This window comes from Lissotriton vulgaris, chromosome 1_1 (assembly GCF_964263255.1).
Source record: "Lissotriton vulgaris chromosome 1_1, aLisVul1.2, whole genome shotgun sequence".
In the NCBI taxonomy this organism is placed as follows: domain Eukaryota; kingdom Metazoa; phylum Chordata; class Amphibia; order Caudata; family Salamandridae; genus Lissotriton; species Lissotriton vulgaris.
In genome coordinates this window covers 1,410,817,480-1,410,832,805 of record NC_141685.1, presented here as the reverse complement: position 1 = coordinate 1,410,832,805, position 15,326 = coordinate 1,410,817,480, and the positions used below count along the sequence as shown (strand labels likewise).

Below are 15,326 nucleotides of genomic sequence, written 5' to 3'. Positions count from 1 at the left end.
ATTATATGAGGTAGTGACGGCTGGAGACACATGCCTTTGACTCAATCAATCAATCATAGGCATTTATATCGCGCACTACTTACCCGGAGGGTCTCAAGGCGCTTGGGGGGGGGGGGGGGTCCGCTACTGCTCGAACAGCCAGGTCTTGAGCTTCTTCCTGAAGGAGAGGTGGTCTTGGGTCAGGCGTAGGTATGTCGGGAGGGAGTTCCAAGTCTTGGCGGCCAGGTGGGAGAAGGACCTTCCTCCTGTTGTCGCTCTGCGGATGCGGGGGACGGCGGCGAGGGCGTGACTGGTCGAGCGGAGGTGGCGTTTGGGAGCGTAGAAGTTGAGGCGGCTGTTGAGGTAGGTCGGGCCTTGGTTGTGTAGGGCTTTGTGTGCGTGGGTGAGGAGCCGGAAGGTGATTCTTTTGTTGATCGGGAGCCAGTGCAGGTCTCTCAGGTGTCTGGAGATGTGGCTTCGTCTGGGGACGTCGAGGATGAGTCTCGCCAAGGCATTCTGGATCCGCTGGAGTCTCTTCTGGAGCTTGGCGGTGATTCCGGCGTAGAGGGCGTTGCCGTAGTCCAGTCAGCTGGTGACGAGGGCCTGGGTGACCGTTTCCTGGTCTCGGTGGGGATCCACCGAAAGATCTTACGTAGCATGCGCAGGATGTTGAAACAGGACGAGGAGACGGCGTTGACTTGTCTGGTCATGGAGAGGGAGGAGTCCAGGATGAAGCCCAGGTTGCGTGCGTGGTCTGTCGGTTTGGGTGCGTTGCCCAGGGCGGGGGGCCACCAGAAGTCGTCCCAGGCGGAGGGTGAGGAGCCCAGGATGAGGACTTCCGTCTTGTCTGTGTTCAGTTTCAGGCGGCTGGTCGTCATCCACTCGGCCACGTCTTTCATCCCTTCGTGTAGGTTGGCTCTGGCAGTGGCGGGGTCGTTGGTCAGGGAGAGGATCAGCTGGGTGTCATCGGCGTAGGAGATGATGTTCAGGTTGTGTTGGCGTGCGATGGCTGCAAGGGGGCTCATGCAGACATTGAAGTGGGTGGGGCTCAATCGAGGATCCCTGAGGGACGCCGCAGATGACTTCCGTGGCTTCTGATCTGAATGGGGGCAGGCGGACTCTCTGTGTCCTTCCGGCGAGGAAGGAGATGATCCATTCCAGTGCTTTCTCCTCGATTCCGACGTTGCTGAGGCGCTGCACTAGGGTGCGGTGGCAGACAGTGTAGAATGCCACGGAGAGGTCCAGGAGGATGAGGGCCGCTGTTTCTCCGTTGTCCAGCAGGGTTCGGATGTCGTCGGTGGCAGCGATGAGGGCGGTCTCGGTGCTGTGGTTGGCCCGGAAGCCTGACTGAGATGGGTCGAGGGATCCAGTCGTCTCGAGGAAGGCTGCCAGTTGCTTGTTGACGGTCTTCTCGATGACTTTGGCTGGAAACGGGAGGAGCGAGATGGGGCGGTAGTTCTTGAGTTCGGTGGGGTCCGCCGTTGGTTTCTATAGTAGAGCGCTGAGTTCGGCGTGCTTCCAGCTCTCAGGAAAGGTGGCGGTGTCGAAGGAGGTGTTGATAATGTCCCGCAGGTGGGGTGCGATGACAGCGTCGGCCTTGTTGAAGACGTGGTGAGGGCAGGGGTCGGTTGGAGATCCGGAGTGGATGGAGTTCATCGTGCGGATGGTGTCTTCGAGGTTGATCGGTGTCCAGGCGTTGAGGGTGGTGGTGGGGGGCGTTGGTGTGGTCGTGGGGAGCGTTGTTTGTGTGCTGAAGCTGTTGTGTATGTCAGCGATCTTGTTGTGGAAGTAGGAGGCGAGGGAGTTGCAGAGGTCTTGCGATGGGGTGATGTTGTTGGTTCCGGCGTTGGGGTTGGAGAGCTCTCTCACGATGTTGAAGAGTTCCTTGCTGTTGTGTGCGTTGTTGTCCAGCCGGTCCTTGAATGCTGTTTTCTTGGTGGCGCGGATCAGTTGATGGTGCTTTCGGGTGGCGAGCTTGAGGGTGGTCATGTTGTCCTGTGTTGGGTCTCTTCTCCAGGCTTTCTCGAGGGCACGGCAGTACTTCTTGGAGCTCTTGAGTTCGTCGGTGAACCACGGGGCCTTCTTGCTTCCGGGTCTGCTGGGCGGGGTCCTCAGAGGGGCGACTTCGTCTTCGCAGGTGTAGATCCATTTCGTGAGGTTGTCGGCGGCTTGGCTGGGGTTCGCTGAGCTGGCGGGAGGGTGCTGGCTCAGGGATGCGGCGAGTTGGTCGGCTGTGATCTTGTTCCAGCTTCTTCGTGCGGCCTGTTGCTGGTGGTGGTGGACCGTGGTTTGATCTCTGAGTAGATTTGTGTTTGAACAGCAATTCAAAGTACAAGAGTATCTCAAGATCCATGGCCTTGGGGTGGAAAAGGAAGAGGTTCAAGGTTTCTAGTTAGTCAAATGGTAGCAAGACAGGTTTATACATTCTCTCATTACGATGATCACAGTCTTAGTTCTATTGACAGAGAGGAAGCTCTGATTTATCCAGTTGAGAATGTTGGCCAGGCAAGAGGTGATGTCTGCATCTTTATTTAGATCATTGTCTAGCTAGGAATGGATTTGTGTTTCCTCTGCGTACATTTAAAAATGTACTTGATACTGCTTGAGAAGGTGTGCCAAAGGCCATACTCCGATACTGAACAGGAGGTAGGGTAGGATAACTCTTGTGGGACACCACACAATTCAGACGTATGAGTGATGCACTTTTCCCAGTCCTAAATGTTTGACTGCAGGTCGAAAGGTAGCATAGGCAGCCGCGGCCGGTAGCGGGAGTACCTGCCGGGAGGTGACGTGGGGAGGGGGAGGGGCAGGATGGGGGGTAGTAATGTTTGGATTACGGACCTTAACAGGTAAGTAAACATATAAATAAATAAAACGCATTTCGTTGCGCGCACTGCATCGCTTTTGGTGATGCAGTGCGCGCAACGAAATTCGTTTTATTTATTTATATGTTTACTTACCTGTTAAGGTCCGTAATCCATACATTACTACCCCCCACCCTGCCCCTCCCCACCTAACCGCCCAGCAGGTACTCCCACTACCGGCCGCGACTGAGTATAGGAGCCAGAAAAGGGCAGGTGCATTACTTCTGTCATTCTTATAGACTGATCTGCAGTATTGTGTTCTCAACAGTGTCATAGAATGTTAGTCAACAGGTTGAGGACTTTAAGGGCTAATTTCTTGTCATCATCCAGTGGGACAAGGAGCTCCTTCCTAATATCTGTCATGGCTATTTTGGTATTTCTCATAGGCCTGTACAGGTGGACTCCAAGGAGATGATTTAGTTCCATGTAGTCTTGGAGCTCTGTCATCAATTACTTTTCCAGAATCTGCCTGAGGGAAAGGTAGAGTGGAGATTGCAAGAATCTTCGGCTCTGTGTCTGGCCTATTTTTATAAGTGGGGAGTTAATAGCATACTATAAAGGGACGGGTACGGTTCCTAATCTGGGGAAGGTGTTTATCATATTTTAGCATATAAAACGAGGTTAGGAGGAGTTGTTTATGGCGCATGGCTGACCATGGGCCCATGTGCGCACTGAACGCTTTTGTTTTAGTGGCTGTGTTTATTGTGTTTCATCAATCTCCAGGAGTTTAAAACAACTGAATGCTCCTAATAGCTGAGGTAGAGAAATAGGTTCAGAAGGGGACGGTTGTAGTGTAGTATACTGGAGATGGCTTTGGGAGTTTTTGAATTTAGAATATAGGACATTTCAGGTCTGAATTGGAGTTTGGTGAGCTGGTTACTTCATCACAACGTGACGCATATCACGTCCACCTTATTATAAACTGCATAGGAAATAATATAATGCACTTGTAATGCAGGAGGCAGGATATCCATCTCTTGTTATGGAGTAACACATCTGCCAAAGCCTAAATCAAGCCCTTGGAATTTAAAAACTCCATTTGGTCTCCAAAGTGTTTTGGGATGAACTGAGGTGGCTGTTCAGCCTATCAAGGTTAGCCAGTTCATTTTAGATGTGCAATAACTCTTTCAATGTGTGTGTATCTTATCATAAGTTGTGTCTTCTATGGTCCATGACTTGGTTGTGTTTGACGCACCTCTTTTCAGATAGTTCACCTGAGTGTTTTGATGCATAGTTTGGTTTGTGGGATTTGACAGGAGCAATAATGTCTAAGGTCTCTGTTATATTTAGGTACACATTGTTCAACTGAGAGGCAGTGTCAGTTAAGACAAATTGCATGGCGTTGACTCTGTTGTACATAGAAATATGTATGTAGGGATGTTGATAGCATGGTGGGGATGGGCTTGAATGTGATGTTGATAGGGCTAATAGAGATGAAAGAATCATATGAACATGTTTGAGCATGCACTGCTATGTGAGAGGTTCCAAAGTTATAGCTGAAGATAAGGTCAAGCATGTGTTAACCTGTGTGTGTCCTACAACTATCTGCGGAAATCAAAGTGGTTGCATATTCTCAGTAATGTCTGTTGCTGTTTTGAAATAAGGTCTGTTGCTCCATAAGTAAAAATCACAATTTTCTTTGCTTTGTTCTGGAGGTGGAATGTCAGTTTGTCCAAGAATTTGGGGTTGTACCTGTAGACAGAGGCTGGTAGGTAACTGCTGCAAAGACATGAGAAATCAATTGGTTTTACTGCAGAAACACGAAATTAACTTTAGATTCAGCCGCTGGGAACCCTTTGTTGACTAAACTTTTCCTTTGAATTATTTTCAGCTGTTCCCGCCAAAAAGCCAAGCACGTCGCCCTAACCCTTTTTCCAGTTTTCTCATGGATGCGGGGCTACCGAGTGAAGGAATGGTTACTCAGTGATATTGTCTCAGGCCTCAGCACTGGGCTCGTGGCTGTCTTGCAAGGTAATCTTTTTTTAATGCAACAGTTTTCAGCTGCTACCATATTCACTTAACAAAGAGTAAGTGTTTTTTTTTATTTTTTTATTTATTATTGAAAATTCATGACAATATAATGTACTCTATACAAAACAGTAAGTATTAATACAAGATTATAAATATACAGACACGAAGATAAATAGACATAGTAATAGTAAAAGACTCAGCTGGCATAACATGGGGTAGAAAAAAAATAAAAATAAAATACGCTAGTAATGGCTTCGTTAAATGTTTTAGATGTTATGGGCCCCCACTTTTTAGCTGTCTCCACGATGCCACTGGCGCCCAAATCCTTAACCCCATTTCCCTGGATTTCGCACCCTTTAAAGCGTATAGCTCTGACTCGATGTTATGAATCCCGAGCATCCTGCACATCCACATTTGGAAGGTTGGGGCCTCAACATCCTTCCATGCGGCAGCAATTAAGATTCTAAGAACAGCTATTGCTATAAAAACAAGTGCCTCGGATTCTGTGCTTAAACCCAGTCTAGCGTCACACCCAATTATTACAAGTGTAGGGGATAGGTCTATTTTGACAGCTAGCAGCCCCTCTAGGAACTTTTCAATTTCATTTTTAATTGTCCCTAGTTTCCCACAGCTACAAAACATATGTAGAAGATCAGCCGGACCATTACCGCATCTAGGGCAATTACTATCCTCCCTCTTTCCCCATTCATACAATTTAGCCGGAGTGTAATATAAGTTGAAGTGAGTCTTAAAGTGCTGTGCTCTTAGGTTTGAGGAACGTAGGAACCTTTTATCCATTAGGATAGCTTTATCCAGATCAATGTCGGGATCTCTCAGTTTAACAGCCCAAGTGGCCTCTGTCTTAAGAATATCATCAGGAAGCGTTTCCAAGAATAGCCCATAGAATGATCTGATTCTGCAGCCACCTCCCTTCATATAGTCTAGTATTGTACAATCTTTTGATATGTCTATTCTAGGTCTTTTTGATTTTATTGTATTGGCCAGCTGCTTATATTTGAACTCATGATGTCCTTGGAGTAGATATCGTGACTTTAGAAGTTCAAGGGGCTTCAGAACATCCTTTGTCATCACTTGACCTAATGTCGTAATTCCCTGTCTTTCCCAGTGTCTCCATGGGCCATCTCTACTTAGATGTGGGAATAGTCCTGAATTCCAGAGTATAGTGTGTTTGTTAAACTTTGGAATGCTCTGGTTCTTCTGAACAGAGGACCATAACCCCCAGATATCTTCCAAAATTTTATAGCCTGTTGTCTTATAAAAACGTTTATCGTATTTCCTTAACAATACCCCGTGTGCTTCACTCCCTAGAGCCAGCTGATAGATAGGTGGGATATCTCCGTGGCTATGTGGCCTAGTATCGGGAAAAAAGAGTATAGCCATTTCTGTCAGAAGGCAAGACCAATTGTAGAACCTAAGATTAGGAATTCCTAACCCACCCTTTTCTTGGGGGAGAGACATATATTTAATTGATCTCCTCACCTTACCATATTGCCAAACAAAGTTCATGAAGACTGTCTCCATTTCCTTGATCAATATGTCATCTACTTTAAAGGGGATAGATCTGAATTTGTATAGGATCTTCGGGAACATTGTCATTTTGATGACATTGACCCTACCTATGATTGACAAATGAAGGGTATCAATTCTTTTTAGGTCCTGTTTCATCTTATCAAGTAAGGGCAAAAAGTTATCATTGATGATTTCCCTTGGCTGTGCATTAATTGTTATTCCTAGGTAAACTGCTGAGTCTACATATCTATCATCTAGCTTGACTATGTTCCTTGAACATAATACCTGTGTTTTGGCCACATTGAGACGATACCCAGATAGCCTCCCGAAGTCAGAAGTAATACTAATTATTCCTCTCATTGCACTATCTGGATCAGTGGTAGTTATGGCTAAATCGTCCGCATATGCGAGGATTTTGGTATGAATTCCATTAGTAACAACCGGCTTTATATTGATGTTATTCTTTATAAGGGTAATTAGGGGGTCTATATATAGAGCGAATAAAATGGGTGAGCACGGACACCCTTGTCTCGTGCCTCTCGTGATATGAATCTGCCTAGAACTTTCACCCATAAGCTGGATACTGGCTGTTGGATTAAAATACATAGCCTTAATTGCCTGCAAGAATCTAGGACCAAATCCTCTATCAACCATCACTTTCCACAAAAAGCTCCACTTGACTCGGTCGAACGCTTTTTCTGCGTCGAGGAGGATCATCGCGACCCCCCCCGCCCACCCGCAGCATGGATATCGAACAGGGTTATGGCCCTTCTAATATGGTCGGTAGTATCCCTACCAGGGACGAAACCATGCTGCCAAGGCGAGACGAGAGTCGCAATAATCCCCCCCAGACGTGTAGCCATTATCTTAGCATATAGTTTATTATCACTATTTATTAACGATATGGGCCTATAAGACCCTGGACTTTCCTTGGGTTTCCCTTTTTTGTGGAATACCACTATATTGGTTTTGGTCCAAGATTCTGGTATAATCCCAGTATTTATAACCCCGTTGAATAAATCTAACAGAAGAGGTGCCGTTTCTTCCTTCAAGTGTTTATAGACCTCCAGGGGTATGGCATCAGGCCCTGCAGCCTTGCCTGCTGATAGATCTTTTAATGCCTGAGAGAGCTCATCCATGGTGATATTCTGCTCCAAAGATTCTATCTCGCTAGGCGTAAGTTTAGTGCCTGTATCCGGCCAATCTATACCCGAGTCGTCTATATCCGTTTCTTCCTTATAAAGATCCTGATAGAACCTCCTAAAAACTTCGAGAATTTCAGTTGGTTTATTATAAATCTGATCACCTTCTTTAATTTCGGTGAAGAAGAGTAAGTGTTTTAATGCCCAGTTGCAGTGTTGGTCTTCAACATCATGTGAAAGAAAAAATGGCAGCAGCAAAGTAATATTGGTCTGTTACATTTTAGGATTGTGTATTTTGGGACAGAAGAATTGAGAAGTGAAAGAAAGAGAGCAAGGTGGGACTTTGTGTATATAGGGTGCTTATAGTCAGCCAGTTACTTCACGGTGACTCTGTCGCACCCACTGCCCTCCACACTGACCATGCCACCTTCTCCCAAGCACCGCACAAAGATGGTGGAGCTGGCATTCTCCTCAACAAATCACTCACGATTGTCCCTGCCCAGACATCAATCAATTGCCCACACTCTTTTGAATACCATCCCACCTCTGATATTGACCCCCTTCAAGGACAATGTTGTGACTTCCTACCACTTTCCTGGGCCAATAGTATAGAAAGTGCTCGGGGAGTGCAACAGGCGTTTGCACCTGCTTTCCACGCCCCTGGGGCACTTTGGTATTACTGGAGGGGCCACAGACACTTGTGTGACCCCTTCTGTAATACAGATAGCGCTGGGCACATATAGCATCAGCGATATCATTAGAGGGCATTCCATCATTTGCATGGGCCGTGGCCCCATGTAAAAAAGGAAATCACTTTGCTTCTGCATCTGTGTCGTATTATGGATGTGGGCGAAGAGGTAAACATGCTGTTAGGAGGCGCACTGAAAGTGTGCAACACAAAGGTGCCGCACTTTCAGTGCAGCTCTTAAAGGCAGCCCTCTGGAGGGAAGAAGGGGGTCGCATGGACCATAGACATCCCCTTATAGGTGGGTGCAGTCACTCACTGCATCCCCCTGCAGGGGGGGGATCTCTCGCTCCTCTTTAAAGTGCAGGTGGGTTGCCGTCTGCACAGTAAAACACAGAGCAGCTTTGAAGTAGCCGCTCTGTTTTTCACTTAAATGCACTGCCCCTATGGCAGCACAAGATCACAGCAGCCCTGGTGGCAGCGCATTCATGGTAATAAGGCACCCTTTCCCTGTTTGTGCATAATGGCGCGCCTGGCGAAAACACGGAAAGTGCTCCATATATTTAATACGACCCAAGGTAGGTTTGCTATTGTCCACGGCCTTGACACTGCCATTGAACCACCAGCACCCACCTCAGCACTCATTCTCATAATTGTTAACTATTGGAGCAGCGTAATAATGAGCCTTCCCATTTACTCCTTCTCTGCATTGGACAAAGTTCTAAGCTTTACCGCCAATCGCACCATATATACATTTACTAGGTACGCTCATGAATATTTTGGAAACCAGGTTGGTGGGTTCTATTAAAACAGAGTACTTATACATTTCTGCTGTTTTTCTACAGCCCTGTTAGAAGCCCATCTATTGGCTAACTTTCTACTATAATAACTAAGATCTGCCAAACAGCATCTCCTAATTTTACCTAGCCATATTGTGCCCTCTCAAGATTGTGGTCCTTCCACCTGCTTAAACCCTGCTACTGCAACACACTTACAGTTGTCTTTAGGAGTAGGCATTCTTTGCAGGAGTTCAAAACTGATTTTAAAAACTATATCCTGTCATATGAAACCAAGGTTAAATGTCTCACTCCATAAACCATTCAGTGTAACTATTTAAATAAAACTTTGCAGATGGGTGCAATTTTGTGTATGTATTTTACCTTAAATGTAATATGTTGTTGGGTGGGGGGAGGGGGTGAAAACCCCTAAAATTGTACACCTCAAAATATTGTCTTACCAACACGCCCACAGGTGGATGAATCGGAGATGTTATTAAACCTCAATCTTATGAAGCAATGTGTCCCCAAGATAAGATACATTGCAGTATAATAAAATACATTTAATTATGTAAGGACATACAAATTAAGTGAGCTCTAGATCAGGGATAGAAATGTAAAATATTTATTCCATACATTTGAAAGGTGCAGTCACAAATCATAAGGCACAGATACATATAGAATCGATACCATTAAGACTCTCGGTAAATAGGAAAATATAGAATATGCGCAAATCAGAAAAATCTGAAGCCCCAAGTGAGCAGCAAAATCAGTAAGAAAACAGGCAGAATCCCAAGTAGCATTGGAAAATCTTCTGGCTCCCCCCCAAAATCTGGTGTTTCAATGCAGTTTTCTTGCAAAGGAAATAATTAGTTTTTGTAGACTCATCAGAGTAATGGAATTACGCTTTTAGCAAATTAGAACACAGTGCTATAAAATGTCATATTGCCTTACCATCTAAGCAGTGTGCCACTACATGAATCCAGATTTAGCCCACTCTGCTAATGTCATCTGGTGATGGCTGGACAAAAAAGTTAGAACAACACCAACTATTGTGAATAAATGCAGTACAATGAACTCGTGAGCAGAAGTACCTTCAAAATGCTACATTGCTGCTGTTGGAATGTTTCACTGTGTGCTGCAGCAATAATGAACAGTGAAACATGCGGAAGGAGGTATCCATTTTGAACAAGATGGCATTGAGGCGTGACTGAGGCCTAGTTAACATAAGTCAGGAAAACACAGTTTCACAAGACAAAGAAAATGTGATGCACATGCAATAGCATAATGTCAGTGTGTACCTGTACATGTTAATGTGAACCCAACACGTTGTACATAAAGCACAAAAAATATAAGCTGCAGAAAAACTCCAACAAGTGTTTGATCCTATGGTCAAAGACATACAAAACCCCTTCTATTCCGTACCACTTTCAAACATGTTGGTCCATGTAAACCTCCAAAGCCACACACAGTCCTGCATGTTGATGAAATTGCTCTGTTGTACATTTCTGATCAAAATGTTTGCTGCATATAAATAAATACATAAATAAATAAATAGGCTAAAGGTCTGTAAAGAAAGCTAATCGGCGGGGTTGATCGAGTTCACAAGGTGGGAAAACCAACATTCAAGAAGCAGTGCTGGGGAGGGACAGAGGCGGTGGGAAGGAAGGACTAAAGAAAGGAAAACAAATACAACAGACAGGTGGAATACAGGCAAGGAAAGAAAACAGAGGCAGAGGGAGCAAGGGAGGAAAACACTGAGGGTCAGCCATAAAAAAGAATAGCAGTTTTACATACTCATTACACATAACATGTACCTGCCTTCTCAGAAGCATACACAAGTGAGAGAGCATTTTTAAAAACTAAAACTGTTAACTTTGAGAAGTGCTTCAAAAGTCAATAATTAATGGAGGACATTTCTCTGGCATTATGGCTTATTAATAATCAAAACTTCAAGCGGTTTGTTTTCTTTTTTAAACTTGTGTCCTGTAACATCATATCTGCCGATCAAATATAGAACAATAGTTCCTTGCACGTAGAACATTTGTAGTGCATTATCAAAATGTCCTAACCTGTTCTCATCTAACCTTACCTAACTGCAGAGAGTATATCAAGAGTAAATCCTGCTACAACCCTTGATGATTCCATCCTATTTCCACCTGTTTACCCATAGGTGATGGAAATGTTACTTTTTATTTATTTATAATATTTGTAGAACCTTGTAGATAGTAAGGTGCATTTTAATTAGGTGCACTTTTGGATTTTCTGGAAAAACTGGAAGTATTGTTGAGTCTTTGTTTCACTGCCAGACTGTTCAAGAGTCTGAGATTGACAGAAAAACAGATACAGTGTTTTATGTACCTATGGTAATTATGTGAGCGTCGTTAATGTAGCAAGTTACCCTACTTCTTTCAGTTACCAGTACCAGGGGAGATAATAAGTCCTGTGAAAATGACCAGGAAAATGGAAAGTTGCTCCGTGAGGCTGTCCTTCGAAAGGAGGAATTACCGGGAATTACTTTAATTCCAGGCCCTATTCCCCCGAGTAAGTCTAAATGAAAGACAAGTGATCTGCTGTTTTCTTGATTTTTACATGTGTGAAACTCAAAGAGAAACACAAAATAACCGGGGAATTGGGTCTGGAATTTCAGATTCTGCCAGTTACATACTATTTCAGCAGGAACCCTCAGCGTCCCCTTCGTATTCTTGTTGTAACTCCACTCATCAGACCTACCAGTACCACCAGCATCAGGAAGCCTGGTGGGTAATGACTTAAGACACCAAAATCCAGCAACCTGATAATTTGAGGACCTTATGTCTGCCTTGAGATTGCCCAGCCTCCACACTTCTCTGACCTACACCTCTTAATCTAATCAATAAGTCTAATTGTGCTCGAAACATGGCCTGGATTAGTGCAATAAACCGGCAAGGCCATTTAAGATCCTGAGCAGAATCCTACCTCTCTGAAATTTTCACCACTGTTTCCTTCCAAACAATCTCAATCTTTCCTGAGGGAGCTTCAGGATCACATCATGTGATTTGACAATGAAACTTATGAAAACCTGTCAGACTCGTCGGCATTGGGAAAGACTTCTCAAGTTTGACCATAAATTTGTGCTCTAGAAGATCTGTCATCTGAACATGTAATGGCAGCCTGATTTGATCGAGGAACATGCTCAAGACGTCAGCCATGTAGATAAGGTGAATGCCTCGGTTCTACGGGTTTCGCACCAACCTCGCTGAAACACTGGGGTACAGACAAGAACCAGAATAGGACCGGGAACATAGAAAGGTTTTTCTGATTCTGAGCGTTCCATAGTACCGTTGGTGCATGTTACCACTAATGTCTGTTTCTTTCATGTAAAAAGTATCTGCAGCGGTATGTCCATTACAATCTGTTCCACATAGTGTTATGGTCGTTAATGTTCTCATTCAGCCTCTCCTGGACATCTGTAATTCCTTATGTGTTGGTTTTCCAAAGAGGGCCAGAGCAGAATATTCCAAGCGCTCAGCCAGGAAGTGTGATCACATATCAGATGCCCTATAAATACTTCCCCTGGCTGCTGGCCAGCAAGAAGGTAGACTCCATCCTGCTCCAAATCTGTAAAATATCTTCCCTGTCTGGTTATATCCATAAAGTATCTTCTGTCTTAAAATTGCATCCAAATATAAACAAGCATTGGCATAGCCAATGGGATTTGCCTTTGGAACCTCATAAGGGTTTAGTTATCCAGCACAATATCCTTGGTGCAACAACACCAACTAAAGCTAAACACTTATAAGGTCCCAGAGGCGAGACCTATTGGCTATGCCAAGTTTGCCACTATCAGCCATCCACCAGGCAAAAATAAAATTGTTCACTGGTCCTTCCTGAAATCTTACTCCATCCTTTTTAAGGACTGTAAAAAAAATTCCCTTATCTTCAACAAATTTAGCTGAGCAGATTAATCCTTACACTGATAAGTCTCTGAAAATAAACATGGGAAAAAAATCTAAAAGAACCCAAAGTCCCAAACATCAACCTTCCTCCACAAGTCAAAACTGTGGCCTATCTGTTCGTTTCAATCCAGGAAGTCTAGTCTCTGACGTTTACAACACTATACTAAACATGCTTTGTAGTATAGGCTTCTGCTCTCTCTTCACTCTTAATATTTAGAGTACAGCCTTCAAGTCTCAGGTGCTGGCCTCCACATCTGCATTCACAACGGTCCCTGCAACATTGGCCTCACGTTCAACGAAGCTTCAGAACTTAACTACGACTTGTATTCCAAGCTTCAATCAACAGCACCATGTTCTGCCAAATTGTCAGTAAGATAGATTTTCTTGCTAAGAGTTCCAACTAGCAGAGTAAAAGCAATACACAACCAAGCTTCGGTGCATTTTTCAGATTTCATCACTCCCCACAAGAGAAAATGTTGCTCAGCAAATATTACATTTTCAAACTCTTTTGCCCATTAAATCCTCTTCCGATGGTGGTAGAAGATTTGCAGTTAGAGGTACATTTCTCTGGAACACAGTGCCTCAGGACTTATGAAACATCTACAGAACTGCTTTATTAGAATCGTTGTGTTTTGCCTATTTCCTTCTTTTCTCTCCACTAGTTCATCACACTCTACTCATCTATTAGGCATCTTGTGCTTTAAACATTTCTATAATAACTGTCTTGCAAGTCTTTTTCAGACTTTTCGAACCATTGAACTGATCGGTTTCAGTCCTTAAAATCACATCTTTCAGACAAACCTTAAATAGGGCATTGTATTGTATTGGTTGTAAGTGACTTTCCACCCAACCCAAGGAGAACCTCGTGACAATGACCATTTTTAATACATCCTCAATATTTACATGCTGTGCAAAGACAGTCAACACTCCCAGCTCACACAGCGAGCAAGACACACCCTCACTTATTTCTGTTACTGTTATTTCCAAGGGTAAACAAATTCCAAGGGCGCAACCTAGGTTCTAGGCTCACGCCGAGACTCAACCCATGCATGTGATGCATTCCTACCTTTCACTGCAAACTTAATCTTCATAGTAAGCTTAGCGAACATGGTTGCTCTTACTTCATCTTTTGGCCCCTTGACATGTTTCACTTTCGACCACTTATTGTGTCCTGCAGGGGAGGCTGGGGTTGTGTGGATGGAAGCACATGGGGAAAACTCGGAAGAACCCACGATGATAGTTAATCCATGGCAAAACACGGAGTTAGAGCCACAAACACTGAGAGGTTCCTGAAGTCCCAGGAAGAGGGCCAATAATATTCTTCTATATTGTGAGCGAAGCATTGCGACCACAACCCATATTGTACATATTTTATGTTCATTCTGGGAAAAGAACAAGTAAAAATCAAGGCAGTCAACAGTAAATCGGAGGGTGCCATTTTATATCACTACTTCGTATTTATTCCAATAAAAGCTGAAGACCATGCCATTATTTGCAGAGAAATGGCATCGCCAGTGACTACTTAGTCTAATAATACACACACTAAATCAAGCACTTGAATCACAAAACACAGCTAGCCCTCTGTCACACACCGGCCTCTCTTCAGCTACAGACACACGACTTTTGTTCTTTCACTGTCACACAGATGTTGGTGTCTCTCGTTCTCTCACTTCCATTACATTTTTAACTTTGAGGTTAGCATTCACCCGTTGTACACATGAGCCTCTGATTTGCATCACATGGATAAAGGCCAGTTAAAACAAGCCTGAACAACGTCAAATCCTCCTGTTGTCATTTTTCCCTCTCGGAACGCAGATAAGCTCCAGATGGCAAAAATCCAGGAATCACTGCAACCAGCCACAGTGTAAGGGGTGTGATGGGCGGTACAGCACATGCCCAGAGGAGCCAGGCCTGTCGGGGCAACTAGATCCACCTCCTGCTGAAAGAAGCCCCAAACATGCACAACCTGCAGTATGAGGCTGCCAGACCAGACAAGAGACAGTTTACACAGCATCACTAGAGAAGATATTCCGTTCTGTCCATGCGCCGGCCGCTGCGGAGTAACCCTATAAAATGCCTCAAATGTTAGACGCTTCGGGTTCGAAAAAGGTCTGGTTAAGGGCATAGTCGCACGGTTAAAATGACTTCAGAATACGTCATAGGAAATTATTACTTTAAGTTAAAATTACACCTTTTAAAGAAATCTCTCAAATTCCACTCCGTGTCACAAGAACACTGTGACAACGGTGCTGGAACACATTTCAGAGTGGGAGTGCTACCATCAACATTACTTCAGTGAAGCCATGGGATTGTAAACAAGCACAAGAGCGCGCACCTCGCGCGGCAGCGAGGGGAGAGAGGAGGGGGTCTGCGCGATTCCCATGTGGGAGCGAGCAGCAAGGCTCAACAATTGATAACATATGGTGCCAGCTGCTCGCTCC

General features: G+C 44.6%; 1 protein-coding gene across 2 annotated transcripts in view; it reads left to right on the top strand.

Moving 5' to 3' along the window:
* Positions 1–15,326, top strand: part of LOC147750611 (chloride anion exchanger-like) — a 334,851-nt gene that overhangs the window by 71,759 nt on the left and 247,766 nt on the right. For both annotated transcript variants that reach the window (XM_086967201.1, XM_086967202.1), the window contains exon 3: positions 4,675–4,814. In XM_086967201.1, coding sequence (XP_086823327.1) covers positions 4,675–4,814 — 140 coding nt within the window. The remainder of the gene's footprint in view (positions 1–4,674; positions 4,815–15,326) is intronic.